This window comes from Nannobrachium achirus (genome assembly GCF_963921795.1).
Source record: "Nannobrachium achirus genome assembly, chromosome: 14".
Lineage (NCBI taxonomy): Eukaryota > Metazoa > Chordata > Actinopteri > Myctophiformes > Myctophidae > Nannobrachium > Nannobrachium achirus.
This window is the reverse complement of record NC_137821.1, coordinates 46,841,986-46,859,360: the sequence shown is the minus strand read 5'-3', so window position 1 is coordinate 46,859,360 and position 17,375 is coordinate 46,841,986. Positions and strand designations below refer to the sequence as shown.

The following is a 17,375-nucleotide window of genomic DNA, read 5'->3' as shown; positions in this document are numbered from 1 at the left end:
TCACTCTGAATTTGGGTCTTGCTGCCAAGCTAGATGCAGAATACAGGCAGCTCAGACAGGCAAACTAAACGAAATGTCGCTGCCTGCCTACACTATAACCTAACCTCACCTCGCCTCGCCTACCAGGCTTTCTAGCCTACACACGTCCCCCGCCCGCCCACTGGCTTGGGGACTTTCACAGACGCTCTTGCATCACTATGGGGTGATGCGAGGATAGTTCCGCTGAACACACCACCAGCTCGACTACTTGCGGTCATCTCTTTCTCTCTCACACACAAGTCCATGATCGCAGTGTGATCACATTGTTTTTTACACAAGGAGACTCGAGTCAGTTGACTTCTGCAGGCAGGAATCACGGTGGTTAATAGCCTAATAATAATGGGTTCAAAGAAAGGCATGCCGTTCCAGATGTGCACCGTTCCAGTGAGTGTGAAATCATGGATGAAGATTTCATTCCGCATTTCCCTCATCTTGGTCAGCAGCTTCTACAGCCCGCATGTGGAAGGTAAGGCTGCGCTGTTATATGTTAAATGCCACCACCCTGACTTATTGAATGTACGTTATTTACACCCGAGTTACTGAGTGACAAGTAAAGCAGCTGGGTTTTAAACTTTAAAAGACCCAGTAAATTGTGACGTCTCCCCCGCAGGTCTCAGCTATTTTCACTACTTCTTAAACGTTTTGTTTTAATCCCTCTATGATATGGTGTTGCCGATCTATTGTAGGTAGCCCGTTTATGAATACGGACAGCGTTGGCACAAGGGACATCTCACATCTGGCCTGGGCAGTGGGCACCATATCTTTGGGATGACTGCATGGCCATGGAGTGGACGAGTGAGCTTTTAGTGCCCAGTGCCCAGATGGGTTTCATAAACGTGTGTGTGTGTGTGTGTGTGTGTGTGTTTGTGTGTGTGTGTGTGTGTGTGCGCGCGCGCACGTGCGTGCGTGACGTGTGCCATAGTGTATACAGTTACTACAAATCACCTGACAGGAACTCAGCTGACTTGGCTGGTGTTCAAGTACCACAGTTGCCAGACGTTGTGAGATAAATAAGCAGCCAGGTCTATAAAATAAGCCCCAAACAAAAGAAGTGACAATAAAAGGCGTCATTAGCACTTTAAACCTATATAGGCCTACATACAGTATAAGTTCACGTGTCGTCGTGTCGACGGGTTGCGAACTTGTAGATTTGCTATTTGCTATTTTAAAATAAAATAAAAAGTCAATCATTTTGAATATGTTTTGAAACATTTTAATAGCAAGAATCTGGTATGGGGGTCCCTGGCACAAAATACCTTTAGATGGGGGTTGTGTCGAGTCGGTGGACAAATGACCAATGAGATCCACTGGTTTAAACAACAATAGGAAACAAGCCCAAATAAGCAACTACATTTTACAAACAACCCCAAAAACCCACAACCCGCCACAGCTACCAATATTGTAAGCGACCATCAGGTCGCATACACAAACTTTAGAAGGCAATCGTAGCCAATCAGGAGGGAATATGGGAAATGGGACAGATCTATGTTGATGTCATGACTTTAGAGATACCGTGTACCGCTTTGCATGATTTGAGTGTGTGTGCAAAGTTTGGCATCAATAGGCTAACGGTGCAGAGATAAGAGTAGGGCAAAAGCATGACGTGACGTGACGTGACGGACAGACAGACAGACAGCCGTCAGCCGGTGGAGCTTTTCATAGTAACTTGAGACCTGACGGTTGCAACAATACATTTTGCAGAAAAACAAGGCCAAAGTCACTTATAATAGACGGACATGGCAACACAGGCTATGCGCTCTGCTTGGCTGGGAAGTCCCATAGATCTTTACCAAGACAAGCAAGATCACATCTCCGGTTTATTTCCCAAATCTGCGTGAAGTAGGCGGGTGCCTTTTTAGGAGACTGTAAGCATGTTGGAGTCTATTCATTCCAATGGAAGAGTAAATGTGAAGTTTGTGAACACATTCTGAACCATTCCTTAGCCCTATGGTCTCTGAATTAAATATTGGATCCATCAACACAAGCCACACAATCTTCCCCAAGATTGTCATACTAAAATGTTTTTTTGTTGTTCTTGTTCTTGTTGTGTTTTTTACATTTTTTCCACCAGAGAGACAATGCAGGAGAAAATCTACTTTAATATGGACCTTTCTCTGTCCCAGCAACACACTCTTTGCTGTGTTAGGAATGTTTGGAATGTTTTTATAAACTTCCAAAAGGACACAAATTATTGGTGACTTACAGCACTGCCACCCAAGTGTGGAATGCTCTGACCTAAAAAATGTGGATGCATCTTTCAGGAAAGGGGGAGGTACTTAGAGTAGGACTTCTCCTTATAAAGGTGTTTTGGCTTTGTAAACAAAACAATGGGCAGGACAGTCATGACCGGGCCCTATAGCCCAGTGGTTCTCAGCCTTAGTTTTCAGGCCCCAAAATAATCATATTTGAACTGAGGACCCCCCAAAATAATCATATTTGAACAAGGGACCCCCCCCCCCCCCCCCCCATTCTGACAATCATTTGGAATGGAGCTGAGGCATTACAGTTAGTTCCACAGATAAATATTGTGAAAATAGCAAGGCGTTGTGAGCTTTTATACTGCGATTTTGAACATTTTCTGTTGCCCAAAATAAGGACACCAGTTTTCAAATTGGTTAAAAGATCCTGGACAATGGTGTGGAAAATAATGATGTAAATATCAAAGTGCTGTGGTTTTTTGTTCTACATAATTATGTGAATGGAAGTGATTCCAGCAGTTATGCAACATAATTGAGATTACCTTGAGAATATGACATTGTTGTGACTGGCCTAATGTTCAAACACAATTCAATCATTATAATGTCAATAAATAAACAAGGAACAGTAGGCAGTAGCATAAATAGAGTGCTAGGAGAGCAATTAAGTGCTACAATGTAATTTGTCTAGCAGGTAGATGTAACAACTGTCTATATAACATTACATACTTGGCATCTCTGGACCATAAAAACAGCAGACATGTAAATATAATGACAATGACTTAGGCCTGTGTTTTGCACCTGTAAACCTGTGATGTGATGACAGTAAAGATAAGTCTGTTTTGTTTTTTTGTTTTTTAAGGAGAATATCAGGTGATCGGCCCATCTCAGGCCGTCCTGGCCAAAGCAGGGGATGACGTGACCCTTCCTTGCCACATTGAGCCGTCTCGCAGTGCGGACAGGATGACAGTGGATTGGTCGAGACCCGACCTGAAGCCAGAGACTGAGTATGTGCACGTCCGACAAGACGGCCGCGAGGTTCCCCACTTTCGTCTGAACCCGCTGTACCGACAGAGGACGTCCCTTTTTGCAGAGGAGCTTCCTCACGGTAACATCTCACTGAAGCTGTCCGGGGTGCAGCTCTCAGACGAGGGGACGTTCAGGTGCTTCGTTCCAAACCTGCGCAGCAGCAGTTCGATCCAGCTCCAAGTTGGTAAGGGTTAGTCTTCAAAACATGGTTGGGAAGTTAGCTTTTTATTTTTCTCCCCTTCTTTTTTGCAAGATTTCTCAAATTTGACTTGAACTGTGAACTGTTTAACTCCAGAGAGAGAGAAGGAGAGAGCGAGAGGGTGAGGGTGAGAATGATATATTAACTCATTAAAAGCCAAACGCGAGATGTCTCGCGAAAAGTACTCGAGTACTTATAGTGCCAAACGCGAGATGTCTCGCGAAAAGTAATCTATTACTGTAACGTTGAGTACATTACCGAGTAGAATGGCCGGATGTCCGGAGACGAAATTCGTCGCTGATTCATCATCATCATGGCTCCACGAGCACAAAATAGTCATCCCATAACATTGAGGTGGATGGGGGATCTCATCTTTAATGTCCATTATCTCAAAACTACACTTTAGAAGCGAAGATGGAGGCAGATGCTCGCTTATATAACACATGTATAAATACTCCGATGCAATCCAGCATGGCACCACATAACAACAATCGGTTCCGTCGCAGGATGCGATGACGTCAGACCGGAAGTAATCATCGCGTGCACTTCTGGCCTTCAAAATAAGATAACGGGAGTGAATGGGAGCCTGAAGGTGGCGTCGTGGACTTTATAATCCGTTAAAGTCAGAGGCTTTTAATGAGTTAATTAATTGATTCATTGATTGTGTTTATTTGCTTTTCCAGGTGCTGTGTCTCAGCCAGTGATCTCAATTGGACCAAAAGACGACGGCTTTACCTTGACATGTGATTCCGGGTGCTGGTATCCAGAGCCTGAGGTGTCTTGGCTGGACAGTGGGGGAAACCTCCTCCCTGCTGATCCCTCAGTGACAGTCAGAGCTTCCAGCCACTGCTACACTGTCCAGAGGAACCTGACACTGAGGGGAGCAGGGGACGTGACCTGCAGAGTTCACCTGCCCCACATCAACCACACTTTGGTTGAGATTCACCATGTCTCAGGTGATCAATGTTTCCATCACGCTTTAACACATTCAGGAACCTCTCCATACATTTCTCATACTGTAAGACTGTATTCTGTCTGTGTAGCATGCTATGCATTCTGTAAATATATAATCATGTATTGTGCAATATTAAAGTATAGTTGTGTTAGTTTTAGTACTAGCAGTCTACTCTTTTGTCAGGTTAGTTCGAGTATACATACTGTAGGTATTCTCTCTTGCACCCCAGAAAATGTAACTAACTACGGTGAGTCTACCGCAGCGCATGCGACAAAATCTTTTGTTTTATAGGTATCGCAGGTTGGGTTGTCATGCATGCAGCCGTGCTCATCCCCCCCCCCCCCCCCCCCGTATACTATAGTAGAGTTAAATAGTCGCGACTCGCGATGTTTCTTCTACTTGGAAAGAAGCTCGAATAAGCTGAAATTGTGAGCACTTTGTGAGCTTGTAGTTTCTGCGGAGCTCATAAGAGCCACTGTACGTTGACTGTGTATGTGTGCGTGCGTGCGTGTGTGCGTGTGTGTAAGCAAAGTAAGCAAGGGGGGAGGGGGCTCACACTATAGTCAGTCAGTAACCCACATTCACTATAATGTTTTTATATACCTATCATTTATCCCACTTCAGTTTTCAGCTTCAGCCAACTGAGTTCTGCCTACAGAAGAGTGCAGAGGGGGGAGCAGTTAAGGGGTTAGTGTTTTGCTCAGGGACATTTCAACATATTGCAGAGAGCTTGAATCATACCTAGGACCTCCAGGATCTCTATAGTCTAGGCGGCCTCACTAACCATTCAGTTATGGCCTTCCCTGAATGCATATTATGCTGCGTCTTCCAGGGTCCAGCAAAACGCCTACGTAGCAGTTCTTCAATAATGCAGATTTTTTTTTGTCTGTTGTTATATGTAATCATCTTTTTCTTTTTTTCCTGTAATTTCAGATCATATTTCCACTGAACCCATTGACATGTTTAATTCCACTGAATCCACTGGCACTCATACTCCCGCTCAAACCACTGGTATCATTTTTGGCATATTTGGCATAGGGACTGGCATTGTCTTGGTCTGTGGCATTGTCAGACGTGTCATCAGATACCGCCGGTCGAATAATGCTGGTAAGTTATCTAACTTCCTTGAGTCCGTATTACACTCAAATTGTCCTTGGATATTAACATGACCTACACTGTTTAGGGTTGGGTGAGAAGAGTAGGGTGAGGGAGAATGAAGGCTCTAAAAAAGTTTACTATAACCAATCTTTAATTGAGAGAGTTTGACCTGGTTGTGTCAAGGACACCTACATGGTCTCTAATAAACCAAAGGGGTCAGCAGCAACCAGGGGAATTGGGAATTGACCGAATGACTAAACCGGAAGAGAGAAAAAATAAAACTATGCGTCTTTTTTTTTAAACACACAAATCAAAACACAAACACCACAACATAAAGTAAATAAAATAAAATGTACATTTGGGAGAGTGTACATTAGAAATTTAATTCAAAGTAATACACCTGAAGACATGGGAGAAAACATTTTTGCTGCATATTTTTAAACTACTTCAAAAGTACCTTGGTGGTTTTGCTAGTTAAGTAGCACTTGCACTGTCCAGCCCATGACCTCCCATGAACTTACCACCAAAGTGGATTGAGTTATTATAAAGAGCAGATGAGTGAATAATTCATGTGGTCAATGTTGTCCTCTGTTACAGTGCTATGAAAGAGGGACGACTCGAAGAAGAAGCCATCATTGTATGCCACGAAGACATGGATGAAAGTGAGGAAATAGCCAGCACACAACAATTGTCTTTACACATGGTTTACAGACACAACAGAATGTGTTTTCCCCCCCCAATTGGTTGGTTGAAACATGTCTGTTGTCTTATTTGTTGCCTTATTTCTATTAGCCTGCATAAAAAAAAGAAAGAAATAACGTTGTTGTACAACAAATAAGGGACATAGCTTATCTATAAGCTGGACAATTGTATTGCATCGTGTCACCTTGTGAGATTGTAGACTGGCTATTTTAGCTACAGTATAAGAAAGGTTGAAATTTAGAACAAAATCTAAAAATGCCAGTATTATTGTGGTTTCTGGAATTTCAACATTATTTTTATAATCATTTGAGTGATTTTTAAAACAGAGAAAGAATGTGAGACCATATTTTATCACGCATGGGTGATCTATTTAGCTATTAAGGGAATATACTGTTGTTGCATGATGCCACAATCACTGTAGATATGGGATTAAGCACCTGGATAGTATTTATCAACGATGAGTCATTAGTATACAAGGGATATCTTTTTCATATTTTTGCTGCTTAGTTGTGTATTAGCTGTGGGATTATTGAATGGACTATGGGGATTTTTATTTAGTTTATTGGATTACTTTTGTTTGTTTTCTTTCATTTACTCTTTCCCCCTGAGTGGAGACACAAATGGACTTGATATGCTAACTGTGTTTGCACAATCAATATGGCACCTACTGTACACGCACGCCGAGATGCGACTTGTGGACTTAATTTAATTTAAAATTCACAATCATAAAAAGCTATTGACAAAATGTTACTGAGTGATTGTTACATATCACTTTTATATTGGGCTTACATGAAGGTGTTCATGTTAGAAGTTTGGGGAATATTGCAGTTAAGTTACAACAGCATTTTCAGTTACAAAGGGCTTTACGACCGGTTATCATATTAATTATATATTTACTTAATTATGTATATGACGGTTTCATTATTACGTTTCAGTTAAATGCAGGGGTTAGTAACCGGTACGTATCATTAGACTTCTTGCACACTAAGTCTATCCGCTTGCCTTATACCTTTCTCTGTTTTATTACAGTGGCATTATTTTATTTTTTTACATATGTATTATTAAAGCAGTAGTGTTTCTGTTTCTGAATATTGTTTTCCTCATAAGCGCATCCTCTACATTTCTAGCCATGAGGCAGCTTGATGTACAAGAACGAGGCAGCTTGATGTACAAGCACATCCCCTGGACATGACGCTGTATGTCGCAGGGGCTTACCCCCAGTCCAACCCTTGACAAGGAGTGCCAAGCAGGGAGGCACTGGGTCTCATTTATGACCCAGCCAGGGATCAAACCCAGATCTCCCGGTCTCAGGGCGGATACTCTAACCACAAGGCCACTGAGCTGACCTCGATCGTCTCCATTTGTGAATCTGTGATCGAAGTTGTGAGCTGTTGAAGAAATCAGTACTCGATTTTGATCTGTGCTCTGTGAATTAAATTAACCTGGCCTCACCTAGTCGCTAATCCCTATAACCTGGCTTGGCGTATGGAACAGAATAAGCCAGAATGCACTGAGTATAGACTTCCTCAAACCTGGCTCGTCTTAAATCCTGGATGACTTAAAGGGATATTACACTTTCAAAGTCATTTTATCGTCTAATCAGGCTTTTATGAACACCCTGAACAGTTTTTAATTTGCTTGATTCAATATTTAGATATTTGATGTAAATGTTACCAGGCCCGACACGCCCAGGCCCTCTCCACATACACACCCATTGTAACTTCAAACTCCATTTTAACCATGATAGATTCATTAAAAACACCCGTTGTTTTTTCTGTTGACTCATACTACCCTCCTAATACGTGAGCAGGCCGTGTTTTTTCGATAACTTTTTTCATTAATTTTTTATAATTATTTGGGAAAATGAAAAATATTTAATACAAAAATGGATTATTAAAAATAAATGAAAAAAGTTATTGAAAAAACACGGCCTGCTCACGTATTAGGAGGGTAGTTTGAGTCACCAGAAAAAATAATGGTTGTTTTTAATGAATTTATCACGGTTAAAATGGAGTTTGAAGTTACAATGGGTGTGTATGTGGAGAGGGCCTGGGCGTGTCGGGCCTGGTAACATTTACATCAAATATCTAAATATTGAATCAAGCAAATTAAAAACTGTTCAGGGTGTTCATAAAAGCCTGATTAGACGATAAAATGACTTTGAAAGTGTAATATCCCTTTAACTCTTCTTTTGTGAAATGGGCCCCTGTATCCTAGTTTATGAGAGCCTAAACATTATATTCTTTCTGCACTGTGTGTACAGTATGTGATTATTTTATTGACCGGAGTTTATGTTTAGTTTATTTGTCTTTTGTCTTATTTTGTCTTTCATGCCTTTTATAAAGAAATCTATAATTATGACAAAAGTAATATCTGCCTAAAGAAGTGTAACTACTGAACAACTGCCAGTACTGGACACAGCCAACAACCAGCACGGCTATTATACTCCCATTTGTACTGTATCTAAGCTTGCGAAGTGACGCATTGTGGACCTGCCTGATTTTCACTACTTTTTCACAAACTGTCTTAGAGCACATAAATGGTTACCAAGTGGTGTATAATACTGTATACTGATGCATTAATACACAATGCATGGTTGTCCACATCTTTGTAAGCCTTCTGTGATCTTTCATTGACATGTTTTTACAATCCAGGTTATAGTTAAATGTAGGGCAACGGGAAGTTGCTATATTTGTACTTATTGTATCGCCAGCAATCTGTATACGTTGGCCAATGAATGTACTGTACATGCATGGCCAAGCATATCATTCCACACCAGCTATTTTTGCAATGTTCCTGAAGCCTTTCTACTGCTGAATGTGAAATTAAATTCAGTATTGGTGATATAAGTGTCCTTGTATTTGTCTATACTGGAGCTTATAATGGCATTTAGAGTAGGCCTATTTATCAAGAATGTTGAGTGGCAGACTTTTAGATCTGGCTGGCTTATAATCAATCTCTTAACAAGTTTTACTGCTGTGATTTGATTTAAAAGGCCTTTAACCTAATAAATACATTAATTAATAAATAAATACATAATAAGAATAATACAAATGTAGGCCTATGCAAATTCAAATAAAACAAATAATCTAAAACTTATTCAAGTTGCTAAAGTTATATTATTTCACTGAGATTTAGCCAGGTGCGTTTCTGTGTTTACTGCATGGGCTATCGAGCACATGGCTAATTTGCATATAACTTCCGGGTTACCCACAGCAGGCTGACAGAACGCGTCCAGCAGATTACCAAGCGTGTCTATGAAGGGAGCGCTCGTTTTATGGTTAGATGTCACAGTTATTGTCCACGACATTAAGTTATTGTCCACGACATTGCAAGCGGCGCGAAGGCCAGCGGACCTTGGTCCTGCTCTTCGCCCCCGAGCGCCGCAGGCGCGAGTGGCCGCGAAGAGCGGGCCAGGGCCGCGCGGCCGGCGGAGCGCCACGCGAGTTACGAAGCCGTGGTGAATGCAATCGTTATATTTATGAGCAGGCCTGGGCAAGCGCACGATAAACGCAATGATAATTGGGTTTTGGTGCACCTCGCGCGGTCCAAGTGACTACAACCGAGCGCTCCCTACGTCCGGTTCAGCCAATCACAGGGGGCTTGGGGGAGACCGGAACCAGACCGGAACAGGGACAGCCTTGGGCATACGCCAGACGCTGACAGAACAGCAGTTTGCGATGAGATTTATGAAAACTGTTGTTACTTTCCAACACTATTGCATTTCATCTTTGCCTGTACAGTGGATGTCACAGTAATTTACTGTCTATGGCACGATGTCAATAACGTTCTAATCTCCCGGTGGCTCTGATCACATCAGTGATGCAATATTGCATCATATACAGGGCTGCCAAGTTCCAGAAATTTTTAAGAGTGAGAAATTTTTTGGGGGGGGGAGATGGGGGCGCGAATTTTTTTGGCCTTTTTAACATCGATTTAGAGCGATTTCGTGGCGTGTGGGGCTTAAGTTGGTTGGCGCAGACGGGGTCACTACCTCATGCTTATAAAGCATTCAAACTGAGTGACCAGCACAAGTAGAAATAAACTTGCAACAAGAATGACCAATAAATATAGACCTACATTTATTAGTAAAACTACAGTAGTTTAACTACTAATAGTAGCCTACTACTAGTAAGGCTAGTGGTTCTCAACCTTTTCAGACTGCGCCCCAAATAATCATATTTTAACTGGGGACCCCTCCACCCTATAAGCGTTCAGGCAACATTTTGTAGGCTATAACACGGTTCTACTGTGAAAATAGACATGTGAGCATGTAGATCTACTATTTTCACAATGTCTGCCTCTATTACTTGACAATTTGGCCAATGTTTAATTTGTCATCTTAGAGCTATTTTGTCACTTTAGAAATGTGCAGATACCCATATACACTTAAACTTTGTTGGTTTGTTTACTGTTGAGTGAGAAAACAATGTTTCACATTAAGTTAATCATGGCGACCTCCACAAAATAATTTGGGGACCCCTGGGGGTCCCGACCCACATGTTGAGAACCACTGGGCTACTGGGATTCTTCCCTCTAGTAGAGTAGTAGACTAGTAGGCCTAGTGTTGGTGCAAACCTCCCTATCTCTTCTAAAGCCCTCCTCAGAATATGGGGATATTAGGGTTCAAGACAAGTGGATATAACCCATGAAATTATTGCGCGTGGGCTCTTTCGTGCATGCGCTCGCGGGAGGCAAGAGCTGGATTGTGGTCATCTTTGTGAAATATTGCCCGGCGTTTACTCGCGGAGCGAGTGTTTTTCTCCACCGCGGGGGCGGCGCGATCCCCGGCCCCGCAGATCGAAGCGAGAAAGCCGCCGTCTGTAGGGCTCTCTCTCTCGCTCCGTCGCCTGCATGTGTGTATGTGTCAGGCTTGTCAACTCTCCTGGATTTCCCAGGAGTCTCCTGGATTTTGAACCCCTCTCCTGGGAGTCTCCTGGATTGGCAAATCTCCTGGATTTCTCCTGGATTTTGTATCAAACTCCCAAAATTCACCAGAACACAGGAAATTACATCTACTATGTACATTTTTTTATGGGGGAGGACCCCCAGACCCCCCGCTTTAGGGGTGGGGCAATGAATGCAAGAAACATCAGACACATATTCACTTAAGTAATGACTTAAATATTAGAAGTCATCATTAAAGATGTCCTTTGGTTCAGTCATCAATACATGCGTATAAAACATGCACAAAATTCACCAGAACACAGGAAATTACATCTACTATGTTAACTTTTTTCGGGGGGAGGACCCCCAGACGCCCCGCTTTAGGGTTGGGGGCAATGCATGCAAGAAAGATCATAATAATGACTTAAAGATGAGAAGTCATTATTATTCGTTCACCTACATTTGGCATTTTAAGGCTAAAATTGTACCAGTGCTAGTAAAGCAAGCCTGATAAAAGTATCGAACATGCACAAAATTCAACAGAACACAGGAAAATATATATATCTGTTAAGAGGTTTTGGGGAGAGGACCCCCAGACCCCGGTAGGGGAGTTCCGCGCACCCCCCAAAAAAATAATCTCCTGGATTCTGACCGTCCAATGTTGACAACCCTGGTATGTGTAGAGGGGAGAGAGAGTGGAGGAGCAGAGCAGCTGCATTCACTGCGCTTAGAATTCTCCGTGCGACTTTTACCGAGTGAGAAAACCCCCGCAACTTTCGGGAGAGGTCCGTGGGATGGCTGTAAAATTGCGTGAGAAATGGCATGTGTGGCGTGTGTGGCGTGAGAAGAGGTTAAATTGCGTGACTCTCACGCTCAAAGCGTGAGACTTGGCAGCCCTGATCACTGCGCAGCGATGATAGCTAGCTGTTATAAGCATGTTAGTAACAATAATAGAAAGCAAACGTTAGCTCAGTGCTACTCAGAAGAAAACAGGTTTTATTGCACCTTGGCTTCCAATATTTAGCCTAACTTGAAGACCACGCTGTTGTCTGCGCTGGATATTGAACTAAATAATGTAGGCTATTATGCACCACTGACATAGCATGCTCGACATGCAAGCAATGAATGGTTAGTGCGCAATGCTTCGGTGGACAGGACACACACGCACGCATGCACATGCACGCACAGGCATTGTTTTGTTTTGTGTTTGTTTTTTACAATGCAGGACTCAGGAGTGGTGGTTGGCAAATTATTATTAACCAGGGTCTTTTAAATTAAAAGTTAGTCTAATTAAAAGTTGTAATAATAATAGTAGTAACAGTTGGTAGACCTATAGTGTAGCCTATATGCAACCAAGCATGGAGGCTATACCGTCATTAGTTTATAAACTCTGTACTACTATATACTGTCTGTCACGTGAGGTGTCTTCCTTGACCTTGACATCACGACAGCACCACTGGTCTAAAAACCCAGGTCCCCCGCCCCCTGCAGGAGGAGGGCTTGTCTTGGAGGCTTGCTGAACTCATACGAGCTCTTGCATCAGATCAGTTTACATTAAATAGCTAAAGAAGGTGGTCCGAGTAGATCAGCTGACACAACACACCCACAACACCATCGCTCGACAAGACTTGCGGTCTCGTGATCTCTCTCATAACAAAAGTGATTTGTATATCCTTCCAATTATTAATTCCGACGGTGTGACCAAGGAGATGCAACGAACACGGATTATGGATCCATGTGCCATGCCAGTCAAATCATGGATGATCCAGATATTGATCATAATAAGCAGCTTCTACAACGTGGAAGGTAAGGTTATGCTGTATTACTGACAGTTTAGCCTACTTTTGACTAGTTTTGAGAATCGAGACCTTTTTGAAAACGTACTGTTGTGGGACCGTACCTATGTTCCATAACCTCACTAAACTAATGCTGTGAGGTGGGGAACATAGAACCTGGGGAACATAGAACCTGGGGAACATAGGTTGGACCCCGTTGTAGGAGAATCGTTCATGCATTTGCTGCTACTCGCATGGGACTCTTTCATTGTGTCAGCCAGTGCCAGGCACTTAGGTGACGACATTAATGTAAAGGTAAAGGCAAAGAAAGTAGGCTAACAGTAGGTCTACAGAAAGGTAATAGCTCATTTGTTGCAAGTAGCAGGTACACCCCCCTCCTTCACCACACACACACACACACACACACACACACACACACACACACACACACACACACACACACACACACACACACACAAACACAGCTGAATGGAACGGAAGTCTTGGCACAGCACCGTTGTGTAAACAAAGGGCTGGGTGGGTAGGGCAGTCATAAGACTCAGAACCTGTACATGTGCTACGTGCATGGGCTACGTGCCGTTCTATGCCTGTTTTATGGTGCTCTCCCTCCCTGGCTGGGAAGTCCCGTGGCTTACAGCCAGCGCCATGCTGCCCTTTACGCGCGCCCTTTACATGCTGCTGCTGTTTCATTCAGAAGTAGTCAGCCATGTGTTAGTAGACTCATTGTTAACTCTCTCTACCACACGCGTGCGCGCGCGCACACACACACACACACACACACACACACACACACACACACACACACACACACACACACGCACACACACACACACACACACACACACACACACACACACACACACACACAGTATATCAAGTAGTAACTTAAGCCCCTTTTCGACTGCAGTTTTAGCACCACACCGCACCACATACAAATATCTACATTTTCCATTACAAAAAAGTACCCCTATCGGTAAGAAACAAATTGACCCTTTTAACTGTGATTATATTACAATATAAATTTGTATTACAACTATCCTAATTATAATGCACTGTAATGGATTATAACTGTGATTATAATACATTATAAAGTATTAATGTATTACTATGATAATTAAAATACACTATAATAGATTATAATAGTGGTTATAACACATTAGAATCTATTATCATGTATTACAACTATATCCTGGTGGTCTAAATGAAAAGTCAGTGAGTGATCAGTCATTATGAAGTGTTTGGCCCTGTTTGGCCTAGCTCAGACCTACTCTAGAGTGGATACTTTTTAGTACCCTGTTTAGTACCACTTTCACACCACTCTACCCAGGTTCTTGTAGTGGAAAACCTGGCACAAGTGGGCGGTGTGGTGTGGAGTGGTGTGGAGTTGGGCCAGTGGAAAATGGGCTTTAGTAAGTAGCTTTGTAAACAAAACAATGGACAGGACAGTCATAAGGTAAAGCCACTGACATAGACTCTATAGAGCCTGGAATAAAAAGGCATACATGTAAATAAAGATGACAAATTAAGGATTCATAAATAACACTACACTAAAGCCCTTAATACTTTTTCTTTCTGAAAACAGACAAAATGATGGATCTTGCACAAAAACTAATTTCACCCACTGTGTTTTACACAGTGAACGTGTTTTACACCTGTAAACATGATTCTGATTTTATTTTTGTTTCAAGGACAATATCAGGTGATCGGTCCATCTCAGGCCGTCCTAGCCAAAGAAGGGGATGACGTGATCATTCCTTGCCGCATTGAGCCGCCTCGCAGCGCGGACAGGATGACGGTGGATTGGTCGAGACCCGACCTGACACCGGTGTTCGTGCATGTCCGACAAGAGGGACGTGAGGTTCCCAACTCTCTTCTGAACCCGATGTACCGACAGAGGACGTCCCTGTTTGCAGAGGAGCTTCCTCACGGTAACATCTCACTGAAGCTGTCCGGGGTGCAGCTCTCAGACGAGGCGACGTTCAGGTGCTTTGTTCCTCCAAACATGCACAGCAGCAGTTTGATCCAGCTCCTTGTTGGTAAGGGCTAGTCTTCAAAACATTGATGAGAAGTTAACTTTAAACTCTTTGCTTTGGATTTCAAGATTTCTCCAATTTGACTTGTGAAAGACCCTGGCTGATCGTACAAATGCCTTCTAAATCAGTTGTTTTCACGCTTTCAAATATATATATATATATACAGTATATAAAAAACGAAAAACATAGCACAAGATAGATCTGCTATTTTTGAAAAGCCAACGCAAAACCGACTCATGAATCTAAAATTACACAGAACTACCGAGGGAGAGAAAGGATGTATTCATGATTGATTGATTGTTTTCATTTGATTCTACAGGTGCTGTGTCTCAGCCAGTGATCGGACTAATTGGACCAAAAGACGACGGCTTTGCCTTGACGTGTGATTCCGGGTGCTGGTATCCAGAGCCTGAGGTGTCTTGGCTGGACAGTGGAGGAAGCCTCCTCCCTGCTGATCCCTCAGTGACAGTCAGAGCTTCCAACCACTGCTACACTGTCCAGAGGAACCTGACACTGAGGGGAGCAGGGGACGTGAGCTGCAGAGTTCACCTGCCACACATCAACCACACTATTGAGATACACAGTGCCATCCCAGGTAATGAAAGATTCCATCGCTCACAAGATGTCAGAATTGATCACTTCTGCCCAACAGAGTAATTTGTTTATTGAAACTTTAGCATGCAAGTTTAAATTTGGTCCAGTCGAGTTCGCCTACATGTACTGTAACTTATTAGTTCAATAACATATCGATCATAATAATAGTCATTCAGCGAGTCAGTCAGTCAGTGTCGGTAACCCACATTCACTAATATAGGCCTGGCCACTCCAGCTTCCAGCAAAAAAGACCCAATCAGTTCTTCATAATATAACTTATTGGTAATAGTAGACTCTTGTGTAGATTTTGGCTAAACATGAATTAGAACAGTTCGGAATAAATGTGAAGTCAGTAAAAGTGAGTCCAAAGTCCTAATGGTAACTGGAACAGACTTGTATGTAACTGCAATTTTCTTCTGTAATTTCAGCTCATAATTCCACTCAACCCACTGGCAAGGTTAATGCCACCCAGCCCACCGACGTTGCTGGCTTCAGTGTCATTCACACTGTCATTTTCATTGGCAAGTGTTTGGTAATTGGCCTTGTTTTGGCAATTGCCTTGTTTTGCCTCGTCTCCTGCATTGCCTATTGCCTCTGTAAGTATACATTCAAATACAATTGAATTGTCCTTAAACTACAGTATATTAACACACTTCTAACTAAGCTGTTATTCAGTTTAAAGGACAATTTAGTTTTTTACAACAAGGGTTCATATTTTAGATTGTAATTAGAGAAAAGAAAAAGTGAGTGTTAAAATGTTTTCATTTGCTTCGTTCTATTGTTTTATCGTGTTTACCGTGCTAAGATGTGGGGCATGCGTACGCATGGGGGCATGCGTACAATATATCTAAAATATGAACCCTTGTAAAAAACTAAAGTTGTCCTTTAAGTAACATGTCAGATGATATATATTGCTTCAGTGGTAGAGTTTATACCTACCATCGCAGGAACTGTTTTTTTTTTGTTTTTTTTTCTCTCTTTTTTTTAATCCCCAGGGATCCCAGTACCAGATTAGTTTTTTTCCCTCAGAGATTTGTTCGAAAACAGCAGGTCTACAAGCTTACAACTGCGACATGTTGTGTGCTTGTAGTTCGGCTATAGCTGCAACTCTTACAGTTGGTCAGTGCACCTGTTCAGTGAGAAGCTGAACTGAGAAGAATGGCGTGTTCCTCTGCACACGTTGAAAGTTGTCTGGTGCAAATAAGCAGATTAGTGACAAGTGTATTGGAGGGTACACGTACTCGTCTGCTGTCTACCCTCTACCCCTCAGCAATTGCACAGGACTAAAGCACCTGGGAATAGGCAGAACAACTAAATGATAGAACTCAGATCCAGAGAAAATAGAAATGTGATGTGATCAGTATTACTGCAGTTCATTGTGGTTTGTGTAAAGTGTTCACTGAAAACAATGAAACCACTTCTTTCGCCTTTTTTATCTGCTGCTTTTGAACGTGTTTGTGTACATGCACAATGTTTAGGAATATCATGAAGAGCACGCACAGGAATTATTCATGTGGTCAATGTTGTCCTCTGTTACAGCAAAGGGAAGTGAAGAGAATGGCGGTGACATTGAAAAGGGTCGAATGTTGGGAGAGAGGAACGACTAGAAGAAGAAGAAGTCACCCTCTTATGCAGCGATGATGACACCGGTTAGGTCATTGTTTATTTATGTATTTATCAGTGACAGAGTTATCACTATAAATATTTATTATTTATATATGTTTTAATATGGGGAGCAGTGCCTTCCATATTTATGACGGTTGTACCGTCAAAATGAAAAAAGCTGAATCTGCTATAACAAGCGTACCCGCTGACCAACAGTCAGTACTGGACACAGCCGACCCAGCT

General features: G+C 42.4%; 2 protein-coding genes across 2 annotated transcripts; both read left to right on the top strand.

Moving 5' to 3' along the window:
• The first annotated feature begins 262 nt into the window (after nucleotides 1-262).
• On the top strand, nucleotides 263-6,853 carry LOC308297778 (butyrophilin subfamily 3 member A1-like). Its single transcript, XM_080741344.1, has 5 exons — nucleotides 263-505; nucleotides 3,097-3,447; nucleotides 4,146-4,418; nucleotides 5,351-5,524; nucleotides 6,113-6,853. The coding sequence occupies exons 1-5, from the start codon at nucleotides 379-381 to the stop codon at nucleotides 6,118-6,120; spliced, it is 933 nt and encodes a 310-aa protein (XP_080597470.1). The 5' UTR covers nucleotides 263-378; the 3' UTR covers nucleotides 6,121-6,853.
• Nucleotides 6,854-12,831: 5,978 nt separating this feature from the next.
• On the top strand, nucleotides 12,832-17,134 carry LOC308298089 (butyrophilin subfamily 3 member A3-like; the record flags this gene model as incomplete). Its single annotated transcript, XM_080741647.1, has 5 exons — nucleotides 12,832-12,910; nucleotides 14,589-14,936; nucleotides 15,253-15,528; nucleotides 15,956-16,048; nucleotides 17,067-17,134. The coding sequence occupies 5 exons, from the start codon at nucleotides 12,832-12,834 to the stop codon at nucleotides 17,132-17,134; spliced, it is 864 nt and encodes a 287-aa protein (XP_080597773.1).
• Nucleotides 17,135-17,375: the final 241 nt, after the last annotated feature.

Bases quoted from the DNA above. Each gene is read 5' to 3' on its own strand.
- LOC308297778 (XM_080741344.1), top strand. From the start codon at position 379: ATGGGTTCAAAGAAAGGCATGCCGTTCCAGATGTGCACCGTTCCAGTG. The intron at 3,448-4,145 runs GTAAGGGTTAGT...TTGCTTTTCCAG, and splicing joins TTCGATCCAGCTCCAAGTTG to GTGCTGTGTCTCAGCCAGTG. The intron at 4,419-5,350 runs GTGATCAATGTT...CTGTAATTTCAG, and splicing joins TGAGATTCACCATGTCTCAG to ATCATATTTCCACTGAACCC.